Here is a 14142-nt window from a genome sequence, read left to right on the forward strand (position 1 = left end):
CAACACATTATCAAAATTCAACATGAATGATGAATCTTCAGTGCAATGAAGACTAATACTTAAGGGCATAATCCTGCTCTAAAACAGTCAGGGGACATGTGGGTTTTCAGGGCAAAGGTCCCATATATCCTATTAGAACTCTGTTAACTCTAAGATATATATGCTTGTTGACTGTCAATCTGACTTTGGCTTTTAAAATCGGGCTGAGGAATGCAACTGCATTTAAGGACTGAAATCCTGTCCTTCAGAACAAAGCAGAGATGTCTTGTAAAATCCAAGATGATGTAAGAAATAATTGGGTGGCAGTAGTACAATCAGATCAGGTCTCTGGCTGACTTGAAGTTTGGAAAATGGGAGAAAGGTTAGCATCTGTGGTCTGACTGACTTCCAAAATAAACTACATCAGCAGCTCATATTACATGAAATGTACCTACAATATTAGGTTTCATACAGTTCCCTTATACTGAAAATACTAATTTCAGGAGTGATTATACATTTGGGAATACATATGGGGAAAACAAGACTGTTATTGTGTAAAAAACAAACCTTTATTTGTCACAATACATTTCAAGTACATGCATATTTACATTTCTCTAAGGCAAACAGAAATTGGGTTCTTATTCCTGAGTTGCTTAGCACCAGTAGAAACAGCAAATAAAAACTTAGGAAATGTTGTCTCTCCCTTTGAAGCAGCAGCTGCCTCCCATGCAAAATATTTCTGCTTTCACCTCGCATTTCTTTTAATGAGATATTTGTAGTAATAGTCTCTATTGCTGTTTGGAGCCATTTCTGCAGACTACAACCTCTTCATGGAAACATCTTGCCAAGATGTGACAAACTTTCCATGTTTTGTTACTTTACCTTACAGACCACTGACTAGACAGCACAGCAGTACTTCTGTCTTTGCTGGCACCTGCATCAAGGTCTTCTCTTCAGTTATTTTATCAGTTCTGTATTCCTCCAGTATCTAGAAAAATGCTAACATTACCTTTCTCCTGCGGGCTAGCTGCTTCTCCAATACTAAATTAAGAGAGGGAAAGGTTCACCTCAGCCAATGGAGGGTTTTAGGGCTTGACTTCATTAAAGCTAAAGGTGGGGGGAAGTAAAAATGCCCATTGAAGTGTTGGCATTTATGAAGAAAATGCAAAGCATTTTTTCAATGAAAAATAATGCTTCCTCAAAGTCTGACCAACATTCGAGCCATCTGCATTATCTCAAGACTTTAGGTATTTGCTAGAATTTAGGATGTTGAAATTCCATTTAAAATACAGAGGGAGCATGAAGTTTTCAACATTTTCCAGTTCCCATTAACTGGCTCTAATACACTCACTAATTCCAACAGGCACTTTTCTCCCATGACTTTTAAAGAGGACCATGGAGCATGATCCTAAGAGAAAACATCTATTCTGTAAAAAATAGTTCCTATTTAACGTAAAAGTGTAGTCCAAGGAGAAAGTCAATAGTGCAAAATGGGGTATGACTCTTTAAGTGTGCCTTTCTCAGTGACCTGTAGTGTGGAAAAATGTTTTGTTTGAAATTACATTCTCTGCTTTTAATGCATTCCTGAAACTGTAGCTTTTAATGACTTGTCAAATACATCAATAATTCAAGGTTTCTGTTACCATTTAGTCTCTCTACGTGCCATCTCAGCTAATCAGTGTTCATCACAAGCAATTTTTAAAGAAATACTAATATTTACAGGTGTTTAACTTAAACATTCATTGAAAGAAACAGAACAACTGTGCCTTGATTAAACTTCTGGTTTAAATTGGTTATTAAAGCAAAAAATGCCAAGTAATTTCTTACTTCTTTTCCAGTTATTACCTGCTAAGACCAAATGTCTTCCTTCACATTTCACTCAGTAGCAACATACAACAGCATACTGCATTGGGAATAATCTGCATACAGTCAGTCAGCTGTAAAGACACTACCCTTAACAAGGACAAGCAATCTCACAAATAAATTCTTCACCAAAGGTTTGCCAATTTCTTTTTCCTACCTCTGAGAGACTATTACAAACTAAGCACTAAGGAAAATACAGTAAGAGGAACTCATGAAGTATCTAATCAATCTATCCCATCGGGAAGCTGACTCCTTCTGGTAAGGCACCTCTCAACAGAAGGTCTGAGGGTTTTTCCAAGTAAGATGAGTTCAAATGGCTAAAAAAGGAATGGTTGTTATTCTGCTCCTGGCAACACCTCTCTACACTGTGAGCAAAACAGCTTGCTGCAGGTATTCCCAATGAACAGCTGCAGCGTAGCATTTTTATCCTCATTTTATTTTCTATAATGTGACTCATGTGCAGCTTTACTTCTAAAATCAGCACTGCTGATTCTATAACCAGTACATCCTCTGAGAAGATGTACTTTCTCAGTGATCATTTCAATACTAAGATGCTAAAGAGCTTACAAAATTTTAGAAAGTCTTAAGAATTTTCTCCCTGGAAATCTTTGATCCCTGGTCTATTATACAGAGAGACTGCACTGTATTTAGAGGAAAATATTGTACCCCTTGACAGTGATTGTTTATCCAGTGACTGTTCACCTAGTGCATTTTTGAAATCTTGTCCTGCTACGCTGGCTACTTTGAAAAAAAAAAAAAAAAATCTAGTACATCGACACTTCTCTGCTTCTTGCCTCTTGCCCAGATCTGTCAGAACTGGCTGGAGCTCAGGTTCTCCTCCGCTCATGTAGGACAGGGGACACAGGCACTCATTTGGGCTGTGTCTCTGCTACCTGCTGCACTAGCTGAGGTAGCAGAAGATGATTAGCCACCCCAGGCTTTCACCAAGGTGAAATATTCCAGAGGAAGTCACATGAATACTTCTTGTATTCAAGATAGTTCAGTGACCTGGGAAAGCAGTCACGGCACATCTCTGACACACTCTGTATCTCAGTTTGCCTGGGGTAGTAACGTACTCTTCTGATCTCTGAGCTGAAGAATTAGTCCTACCTGCTCTTTTGAGGATGGCACTGGGTTATCACAGTCTGAATCCTTTCATGCAGAAGGAAGAAGTTGTAAACAGGAATAAGTTTCTGGATAGTTTTGAAATGCTATTCCCAAAGGCACCAACTTCCATATGCAGGGTAAAAGACATTGCTCTTTCTTACAGTGCAGATAAAACAGATTACATCCAGTTTAATTATAAAAGTTTTATACACCTGAAATGTCACAAACATTTACAACTTTCTCGCTTTCTTCAGAGTTCTGAAAAGACTGAGTCACACAATTACACTGCGGTCTCCTTTGACTCTGATGTCTGTGGTGGCTTGAAGTTCAGTATCTCTTTGTATGTAATGCCTGGAAAACAAGAGAATAAACCGTGTTGCCGGTCTAATCTGAAAAGGGGCTCCAAAGAAACAAGCAAGGTGCAACTCCCAGCAGTTATGCTGTGATCTAGGTCAGGAAGAGAGAGACCTCTTCAGGCAAAAAAACAAAAGAGTACAAAAAGTAAGGGAATCAAGGACCATTTTTTCCATCATTTCAAATGTGAAGTAGCCCAATACTGAAATGTTACAGGTGCTTTCAAAAGGATGTGAGCACTGACTTTACAGTATAGTGGGCAATATCCTCAGAAAGAGCTACTGAGAAAAACAGCTTTAAAAGTCAAGTCTTCACTTAAAAGCCAAAATACAAACCTCTAATGTCACATGAAAACTAGATTCAGACTTAAATCTCTACTGGGATAGATATGTTTTCTCTCCCTGAGAGAACCTAATTTAAAATTAAGGCCAGCAATCGTTATAGTCCTATAGAGCCAACAGTTGAGGCATCGGTTCACCTGTCCTACCCACAGGAAGGAACATGTTATAGAAATGGTTTCTTTCCTATACTGCAGAAGATGGGAGGACAGAGGAAGGGGAAGGAGGGGAGGGGAAGGAGGGGAGGGGAAGGAGGGGACCCTCTATTAGGAGGCAGAGAAGAAGCCTTTGGGGATCATTCCAGGAGAACTTGATAAGAGGAACACTGGCTTATCAACAGCATTTCTCTATCTTAATATTGTCTATTTACTCTGTTCCATCAAAAGCAGAGAAGGCAATTTGTAAATGGGAATATTCTTATTTCTGGATGGCCTTTTATCTGACTATTTTTGAAAACATCACAAAACTAAACTCACGCTTCCATTCATCTAGCGGAAGATCCATGTTATCAAATGTGTCGTCATACTTCTCAGCTTCAATTTCTTCCTCAGGATCGTGAATTGGTTCAAAGTAAGGATGCAGCAAAGCCTCAGCTGCTGTGACTCGCTTCTCTGCATCCAGCACCAGCATCTTCTCCAAAAGGTTTACAGCTATTGCACAGAAAACAAACAATGTATTCAAATCACACCACTGATTCCAGCCTGTACACAGTAACATTGCCCTGGAGACATTTCAAATAAATACACAGAGTTATAAAGCAGAATCATTGGGTGTTCATTTTATAGCCAGTGGGGCCCATCTGCATGACAAAATAGCATTGTGAGCAAGCTGGGATGTGTACAAAGCCTGATTGCAATGCAAAGGTGCTCCCTTGCCTCTGTATGCACTACAGCCACATCACCTCAGCCAAGGACTTCTCAACTTCTGGCTCCAGGACCACTGGGCTTGGGGCTTTCCCAGGTGTCTCTCATCATTGCCACCGTGTTGGGGTTCTAAGGTACATCACAACCTGACAGCAGCAGAATGAACAGGTGGGTGTAGAGCTAATGAGAATGGCTTTGTATGTGACCAAACCCAAGCCCAAGTACACTCTGAAGTTCACTAAGAGAAGTCAGTTGTCCACGCTCAGAATCTCAGCGCTGACTTTATCTGCCATGTGTTTTTGACCTTGGCCAAAACAATCCATGAAAATTTCATATATTCCTCTCCAGTGGATTTTGGATCAGGTCCACTGTTAGACTGTCAAAATGGGCTAGTGTAAACAGATATGAAGAATGACGTTTATTCTCTGTTTTTCTATCCTGAAAGAACGTTCCTGGGTTGGATGGAGCAGCTGAAAGGAAGAAGAGGCAGCAGTGTGGGACAAGATGCTGCAACTCCTGCTTGCCATGTCATGGATTCTCCCTAACCTTCTCTCCCAGACCATGAGCAGTTGTTCTCTATGTAAGGATGGCCACAGCCAGATGGCCACTGAGGTGATAGGAGGAAATGTCCTAAAAACTAAATGGAAAAGTGTAGCTTGCTGTAGTTGAGAAGGTCAGTGAGCTAACCACGCAGACAGGGTAAGAGCAGCTTATTAATGATGTTTATTTCTACTGCATCTGAACATTCTTAAATTGAGAAGATTCAATTATCCTAATTTCTATTTTAATAAAACTGGCTTTCACAGAATCACAGAATTGTCTAGGTTGGAAAAGACCTTGAAGACCATCCAGTCCAACCATCAACCCAACATTAACAGTTCCCAACTACACCATATCCCTCAGCGCTAAGTCGACCCTACTCTTAAACACCTCCAGGGGTGGGGACTCCACCACTGACCTGGGCAGCCCATTCCAATGCCTAACAACCCGTTCTGTAAAGAAATGCTTCCTAATACCCAGTCTAAACCTTCCCTGGCACAATTTGAGGCCATACCCTCTTGTCCTATCACTTGTTACTTCATTAAAGAGACTCATCCCCAGCTCTCTCCAACCTCCTTTCAGGTAGCTGTAGAGGGCGATGAGGTCTCCCCTCAGCCTCCTCTTCTCCAGACTAAACAACCCCAGTTCCCTCAGCCGCTCCTCGTACGACATGTGCTCCAGACCCTTCACCAGCTTCGTTGCCCATCTCTGGACACGCTCAAGTAATTCAATGTCCTTTTTGCAGTGAGGGGCCCAAAACTGAACACAGGAATCGAGGTGCAGCCTCACCAGTGCCGAGTACAGGGGTAAGATCACTTCCCTGTCCCTGCTGGCCACATTATTTCTGATACAAGCCAGGATGCCATTGGCCTTCTTGGCCACCTGGGCACACTGCTGGCTCATGTTCAGCCGGCTGTCAATCAACACCCCCAGGTCCCTCTCTGACTGGCAGCTCTCCAGCCACTCCTCCCCAAGCCTGTAGTGCTGCTGGGGGTTGTTGTGGCCCAAGTGCAGCACCTGGCATTTGGCCTTATTGAAACTCACACAGTTGGCCTTAGCCCATCGCTCCAGCCTGTCCAGATCTCTCTGCAGAGCCTCCCTACCCTTGAGCCGATCAACACTCCCACCCAACTTGGTGTCATCTGCAAATTTACTGAGTGTTCATTGTCTCTGGGGAACAGATGAGGTTTGGGCAGAGCCATCTCAGAGCTCTGGCTGCCTCGGGTCATGTCACAGCTATGCACACTTGGTATGTTCTTCTGGCTGTATCTATCAAATCCAAGCCAGTGCTTCTCAGGAATGCACAGATGTTTCTCAGGATGTATTAGTTCCACAACTAAAATGTCAGCTTTCTTTTTGATTGCATTTCTACTGCAAATGAGATTGAGCTTTCAGAATTATATTTCAAATACAATACAGAGAAAAATTTATTACATATATTTAACCTCCCAGGGCCCTTGCAAAAGCTGCTCCAGTAAAACCATTAAGCTGGATCAAAGCCTGAAACACAAAATACTTCTTTTTTGATGCTTCTAAGACACATCTGATTCCTAGCAGGGTCCAAACTTGACAAAGTTCAGTCACTACAATCAAAGTTATGAATTATGGAAAGCAAGAGACAGAAAAGCACAAGAACCATCACATAAGCTATCACATGACTGATACTGCTGCTGCCTCCAATGCAAACAAAAGAACAATAGAAATTGTACACATCTACACAAACTGTCTTACCCAAAGGATTCGCATACTTCAAGATGGATGCAAAATCTTTTTTCTGGACTTTTGGGAGGCTTTTGATATAGTTTTTTGCCTTAAAAGAAACATGGATATTAAATTAGGCCTTTGCTGCCTTTGTAATGTGACAATATTAATTATATGCTTAATAGGTAACTCAACAATAGCACACTATGCAAGTGAATTTTTTGGGGAGTCATAAGCCCTGATTATATTCACCTTCTTGTTGAAAATAACTTTTTTTTTTTTAAATCAAGCCTTAAAACCATGATTAAGAAATGATAATGTAAAGCTTTAATTATTAGTGCTCCATATTTAATATATTAATTACAATAAACATGTATGCATCATTTGAAATAATGTCATAGTGAATTTACAGGAATCTCTAGAAGTGAACTTTATACAGTAATTAGTATTTAAATTGTATAGTTATTCTTATGAATAATTTTAGATTCTTTATAGTAGGGGCTTAAGGATTCTAGAAGGACCTCCACATAAGAGTAGGAAAGACGAAGTCAGAGAATCTGCAAACAACTGGGTTTTCGGAGTAGGTTCAAGTTTTCAGTACATTCCGAATATAAGTAGTAATGCATCAACTTAACTGTTTATATGGTGCACACTGGAAACTTTGAAGTATTTAAATATACAGATTTTTCAAGTGTTCTATCATTTGCTGTCCCTCCCTTAATCTCCAGTAGTTATTCTGGGTGTGCAAAGCATTTCAAGGCAGAGATGTACTATCAGGGATCATTTCAGTAGTCAATACATATTATCTCAGCCAGCCTAAGAAAGGAGCATGGCTGAAGTAAAATTAAGACATGTAAAACCAACTGAGACAAAGCATAATACTCACATCTTGACTGTGCAGTTTTTGAACAAAATCTTGCGTTGGTGTACCTGTTATTTTCATTATTTCTGTGAGCTGGTCCAGATCTGAATACCAGAAATAAGGAACAAAGTCTTTCACCATAAGAAAACTAAGCACCCTGCAAAAATTGTGCCTTTCTCTGCTAGTGGAAAATGATACAAAAATCACAAGCAACAACTGAACAGATTTATGAAAGGTGAAAGTTATCCTTTTTTCTTGCAAAAGGCAAAGACACTGAAAGCACCTGAAATAAAATATCCTATAATTTAGGAATACATAATTGAATCATCTGCAAACTCCTCTAATATCATCAGGCCTCCTCTGTATTTTTGGTCAAAATCAGTCCAAAAGTATTGGAGTATCTGAACAATCAATGCATGCATTGCATGCATTGCCCTGGTCTATCCAATACTTACGTGATGTAGAGGCAGGAAAAATCACAGAGAACATTGGGTGGTATGATAAACAGAACAAAAATCAGAGGAAACCAGTGTGTTAGATCTTCTCCACACTGAGAAAGGGAAAAAAATTAATCCCTCTCCTCATTTCCCACATGCATAGCTCGATTCCAGATGCTGAGATGTTGGAGTCATTTGGGTGAGGCATCAGAACACTCCCTAATCTTCTGTGTCCTAAACCAGCACAAATTAATCGGCAACAATATTAGCTGTTTCAAAGAAGAAACACCATATTTACAGGAGGCTAATGCTGCAGAGAACAGGCTTGTGACTCATTTGCTACTCTATTAAGAGTAGCAGATGAGAAGCTAAATCAGAGCTCAAGGCACACGAGGATTCCACCAACCTCTGCAGAAAAAGGCAATGGTGGGTAATGTTAATGAAATAAATAAATAAATAAAATCCCATACCAAGTCTGCAGGATAACCTATTCATAATACTAAACCAAAAATCCCTTAAGTTAGCTGTTTTCTTACTCACCTACCCAAAGCTGAACCCATGGCTGTATTTCCCTAACAGGTAATACTGATTTGTATACTCAAAGGCCATCAAGGACTATTATGCTGGGATAGTTTCCTTCATAACATAGGACGCAGAACTTCAGCCAACAGTTCTGAAATCTCCAAAACCCAGTATGACTAAAATACTAGCTTTTCCACTCTTTCATTTACAGTGCAACTTGAAAATCATGACTCATTCATTTTCTTACTTATGTATCAGAATGCTCAAGGTTAGCATTAGTTGAGAAATGCTATGTGTTATTCAACGGCTGTTCTTTAGCAGGCATTTTAGTATTTTCTTGTTAAGAACTAACGTGTACTTAAAATCTGTACACCTGAAATAATTTGATGTATTCTACTTTTCCGTAGTCCCCATCATTTTTTTGGTGAATGCAATCTTCCTCTTTTATGTTTTTCCTCATAAAACAAGAATATGATCCATGCAATGAAGTTGTAATCTTACATGTATGAACTTAAATACAAATGTAACTTAAAACTAAACAATTGTGATTCAGTGATTCTGTAAACAAGTATTTGCAAGTAAGTGATTTATTTACTGGAACTTCACAAGGGGAAAAGCAGTGCAAAATGATTAGGCTGAGCTGACAAACATACAGAGCTTGGACACACAAAAAAAGCAAAAAATTCTTGCTGTCTTCTATTAACACCATCCCCTATTAACTATCGCAACTATTACTGCCAATGAAGTATCACTTGAGGTTGAATTACAGCTTAATCTTAATTATTTTCTCAATTCATCAGCAATGAAATTATAGGACTAGATGTCTTCTGTAAATCTAAAACATTTTACTAGATGTTACTTACATAACATTTTTGTAAAAGTCTCAAAAAGCATGAAATGGACCAGCACACATAAGTCCGCATACTACAGCAGAATCTTCTGTGCATGTTCTGGAATTGTGGAACCTATTACTAAAAAAATCAAAATATGCCTCTTGTATCATCACAGAACCTTTTACCTGATGATCTGAGACATGATTCAAAGATCACCTCTCTTTCTCTATTGAAAAAGTTCAGTAATACAAGTTTTAATTGGCAGATGTGCAGAAGTCATACAGATATCAAATAACCAATTAATGAGAAAGGTACAAACCATTTTACTATTCATTTCAATTTATGCTCATCAGGTTTTGAACAGGCCTACTGTATCACACAAGAACCTCTCATCATTTTCTTACAGTAGTATCATAAATTCACTGAAGGATACGATCATTTCCTTTGAACAGAGGCCTCCCTGTTATCATCTCAGCCATTATACAGCCCACAGACCAGATGTCAACTGTAAAAAAAGACCAATCATCACATTAAATTGCTGAACACTTGTCCATTTAAATGTACATAAAATTTAATTTAAAACATATTTTAAAGAAGTGTAAAATTCCCCTTTATATATAGCCTGTTATAAAATAAATGAGTGCCTTGCCTACTATGATGAACAGTATAGGTGAAACTACCAGCCTTTCTAATTAGCAAACTGGAGATAATCTGGTAATATGCTGTGCTGGGTTTGTGTGGTGGGTTTTTGGTAGTGGGAGAGGGGGCTACAGTGGTGGCCCCCTATGAGAAGCTTCTTGAAGCTCCCCCAGCTCTAAGTTGGACCTGCCTCTGGCCAAGGCCGAGCCAATTAGATGCACCTCTGCGATAACGTATTAAGCAGGGGAACCTGGGAGGGGTTGGGACTTGTGAGGAAGAGAAGGACACCTATGCAAACACCAACATCAGTGGAAAGGAGGAGGAAGGGGGGGGGGTGAGCTGGAGCACAGGCTCCCCTGTATCCCGTGGTGAGACGGCAGGGCCACCCCCCTGCCACCCACGGAGGTCCATGGTGGAGCAGAGATCTGTCTGCAGCCTGTGGAGGGCCCCAACACCAGAGCAGGCATCTGTGCCCGAAGAAGGCCAGGACTCTGAGGGAAGAAGCCACCCCCGCTACTGTAGTTCAGTGCTGGGAGGATTGCAACATGTGGGGGTGACCCACGCTGGAGCAGCATGGGAACGTCTGCAGCCCGAGGACTCAAGCCAGAGAAAGTTCACGGAGGAGTCTCCTGTGAGAGGGGAGCCAGGTGGAGCAGGAGAAGAAATGTGGGGGAGTACTTCCCCCCCCAGGAGGAAAGAGCGGTGGACTGACGGAAAATCCCCCATTCCCTGCCCCCACATCATTGGAAGGAAGAGGTAGAGGCATCAGGAACAAAACTAAAAGGGAAGAAGGGAGGGGTGTGGGGAGGTGTTTTTAAGATGTGGTAACGCTTCTCACTGTCCCACTCTGTGTGGCGTTGTTTTTGTTAGTGTTTGAATTAAAGTGATGTTCTTTTTTCTTCCCCCAAAGAGTCTGTCTTTTGCCTAACAAGTCTGTCTTTTAATGGGTGACACCTGTCCCTGTCCTTATCTAAATTCCTGAGCCTTTTGCTTCATTTTCTCCTTCCCAGCACTGGGGAGGGGAAGGGGTGAGTGAATGGCTGCGTGGTGCTCAGTTGCCCTCTGGGCTCAAACCATGACATATGCAGAATCAGCTTCTCAGTAACAGGTAGATGCACGTGGGAAGTAAATTTTCAATGCTTTCAAAAACTTCCATAGCTATCCTAGTGTCACTTGAATTCCCTCCTTCTGCCATCTTCTCCTGTCCGAGTTACAATCAGCACATCTTTGCAGAAAGATGACAGTCAGTGCAGAACACAAGAACACAGACCAGACTGTCACACCTGTATACGTTTGTATCACTTTTTTCCAATCACCTTGGCACTTTCTGTTACACTCAGAAAATATACAAACAAGTCCCCAAACTCACAACCACCAAATGATTACCTGCAATTTATCTACAAGAAAGTTTTGCATAATTATACGGTCATCTCCACCGCCAATTTCTCATTCACTTCAGAAACAAAGACATGCTTATAATTGCCTGATTCAGTGAATGGTTAAGCTCTGTTAAGACTTTTCTGAAGAGATGCTGACCTGTTTGCGTATAATGCATCCAGTTAAGTATGACCTCTGGGGCTCTGTACCACCTTGTAACCACGTAACCGGTCATCTCACTGTCTGTATGCCTTGCCAATCCAAAATCCAGAATCTGTAGTGGAAGCACAAAGAACATCCTGATCAGACAGCTAATTATCTGTTTCATACAAACTTTACAAATGTGGAAAATGAAAGAACTGGAGCAATCTGCAGAGACTGGTTTATTTTTGTATCTTTTTCTCACTGAAGTGTCTTGTTCTCATTTTAAAAATGAAGACAGAAGTAGCAAGGAGCTTTACAATTTTTTTCTCCAAGTTAGATATTCCTATAGCAACATGAAAAGCTGCAAAACCAGTAAGAAAATAATAGATTCTTCAATTATTAATTAAAAAGATACTGGTCACATTCAATGCAAAATGTTCCCTGGCCATGGAATCACCATTGTATCATGTTAGGGCTAAAAAACAAGCACCTATCTTAGATGGTATTCTTTGCTGTCATATTCCAGGTGGTACAATTCAAAAGTGCGTTTCAATAATATTCTGAAGTAAGGAGTTATCATTATTTCCATTTTATGAGTAACTCATACAAGGGAAGACTTCCTCTAGGTCACATTGAAAATCTTCAACAAGATTAGGAAATTACTATTATTCAGTCCCACCGAGTTTTTTCCAACCTACTGCATCAACTACAGAATAACCCTCTGTAAGGAAAGCAAGGTCAGTGCAATTTTTTTAAGGGATTATGCACAACTCAGCTTATTTCTAAGACTCTCAGATATTTACCTCTAGATACAGCAATGTGTACAGCAGCAAGATTAAAAATGAACATTACAGCCTTTTGTCAACTTCTACAAAATTGGCTTAATAAGGCCCACCTGCATGGACCATCAAAAGATGGTGTTGAAAGATGTGGCCAACAGCAAGAAAATTCCACCCCTGGAATTACAGTCAGTTCATGTTTATCAGAAGTTCACGCTCCTAACAAGAAGCAGGGGCCTGGGTAAGTAAAGTCTACTTAAAATAAATCATCATCATCCACAGATAGCTGAATATGTAGCTTTGCATGAACAGCCACTAGTTTCGATGTGTATCAGGCTTCATATATATATACTGACAGGGAAAAAGTTTTTACTAGGAGCACCTGTGCGTTACTATACCACGAGTTATGTTTTAGTAATGCTCTCGGTAATTAAACTTTTTAAAATATTTCAGGATAGTTTCATCATTCCCTGGCACTAACAGAAAGGAAAATTATATTTTCATTCATAGATCAAGAGTATAAAATGTTATGGCTTATCTTTATTGCCATACTTGAAATACCATTTACATGTTTTCCCCATAACTGCTGATTACCTACCAATTTAAAAACAGGAATAGGATGCAAAGGGAGAGATTTTTATTCTTACTAATAAAACGCACTTGATTACAGCCAATTCTTTGGTACTGAAGATTTACTGGACTGAAAATATTTGCAATAGCAAAATACACTTTTATTACAGATTTCAAATTTATTCTACATATACAGCACACATTATGCTTTCTCAATAACACAAGAGGAAGGGTGGAAAACAAAAGGAAGTCTTATGTAACAGGTCAAAAGCCACATGGGGTACCATCTATACTGTCACAGCTTTTTAGGCATTTTCCATACTACGGCTTGTGACACTTGGAAGTGGAAACAGCTAAAATATTCGGGTTTGTATTTTTGTAAAAGCAGAAAACATCAGCAAGAATTTTTGCGCATTGTATATTAACTTCGGGATTTCTTTTAATTTACATATCATTAGGCCCAGAAACAAGTGTATCCTGTTAGTACTTAATATATTAACCACTTCCAACAATAATCTTCACATGAAACTATTTTTCTCATACTCCAATCTTCAACTTTTCAGCTGGAACTTCCAAAGCAATTTTCAAAACAAGTTTGAAAATCTTTTCTGTAATACAGAAATTATGAAAGAGAGCGCAAATTTCCTCAGCTCCTCAAGGACAAGCCCCCCTTCTACTCAGCAAACTTAATCTTCCTAACTTGCTTCAGTAACCCTAGCAAAAATATCTTGTAACTTTGAGACTGCAGAAAGGGCAGTGATTTCCCCTCATGCACCTTTCACTGTCACTTTTCTGATTACTCTGTAGCAGTTGAGAGCATCAGATGAGGGAGCCAGAAAGCTCATTGTGAAAAACAAAACTGATTTCTTCTTAATTACCACTTCAAGGAACTGTTCCAACCTGCCTACAGCCTCATTGCCACTGGAGCTGATGCAAGGGAAGCTGCTGAGTGCACAAACATGGGGGAAAAGGCTTGGACTATCCCTGGCAGCGTGGTCCTGTGCCCACATAAACTGACTTCAGAAGAACACTCTTAGAGCGGGGTCACATCCTGTCCATTGCATCCGAATGCTGGCATGCAGGGGAAGTCAATTCAACTCCTTTAGTGTAAAAGAGATTTCAGTTAAATCCTTGCCTTGATATTTTTTATCTACACTTCTCAACATACTATAGTTTGCTTTTTGTTTATAGATCGGAGTTGTCTTTTGACAACCAGAATTTCCTAATTGCAAAT

General features: G+C 40.0%; 1 protein-coding gene across 1 annotated transcript in view; it reads right to left on the reverse strand.

The window, feature by feature from the left end:
- Nucleotides 1–526: 526 nt before the first annotated feature.
- MAPK12 (mitogen-activated protein kinase 12) overlaps nt 527–14142 on the reverse strand; it is a 42801-nt gene continuing 29185 nt past the window's right edge. Inside the window, exons 7-12 of the mRNA XM_074870090.1 lie at nt 11575–11689; nt 9833–9904; nt 7632–7711; nt 6776–6854; nt 4118–4291; nt 527–3300 (exon numbers count right to left, since the gene is read on the reverse strand). Of these exons, the coding sequence (XP_074726191.1) occupies nt 3230–3300; nt 4118–4291; nt 6776–6854; nt 7632–7711; nt 9833–9904; nt 11575–11689 (591 nt within the window). The 3' untranslated portion in view covers nt 527–3229. The remainder of the gene's footprint in view (nt 3301–4117; nt 4292–6775; nt 6855–7631; nt 7712–9832; nt 9905–11574; nt 11690–14142) is intronic.

Source organism: Strix uralensis, chromosome 5 (assembly GCF_047716275.1).
Source record: "Strix uralensis isolate ZFMK-TIS-50842 chromosome 5, bStrUra1, whole genome shotgun sequence".
Lineage (NCBI taxonomy): Eukaryota > Metazoa > Chordata > Aves > Strigiformes > Strigidae > Strix > Strix uralensis.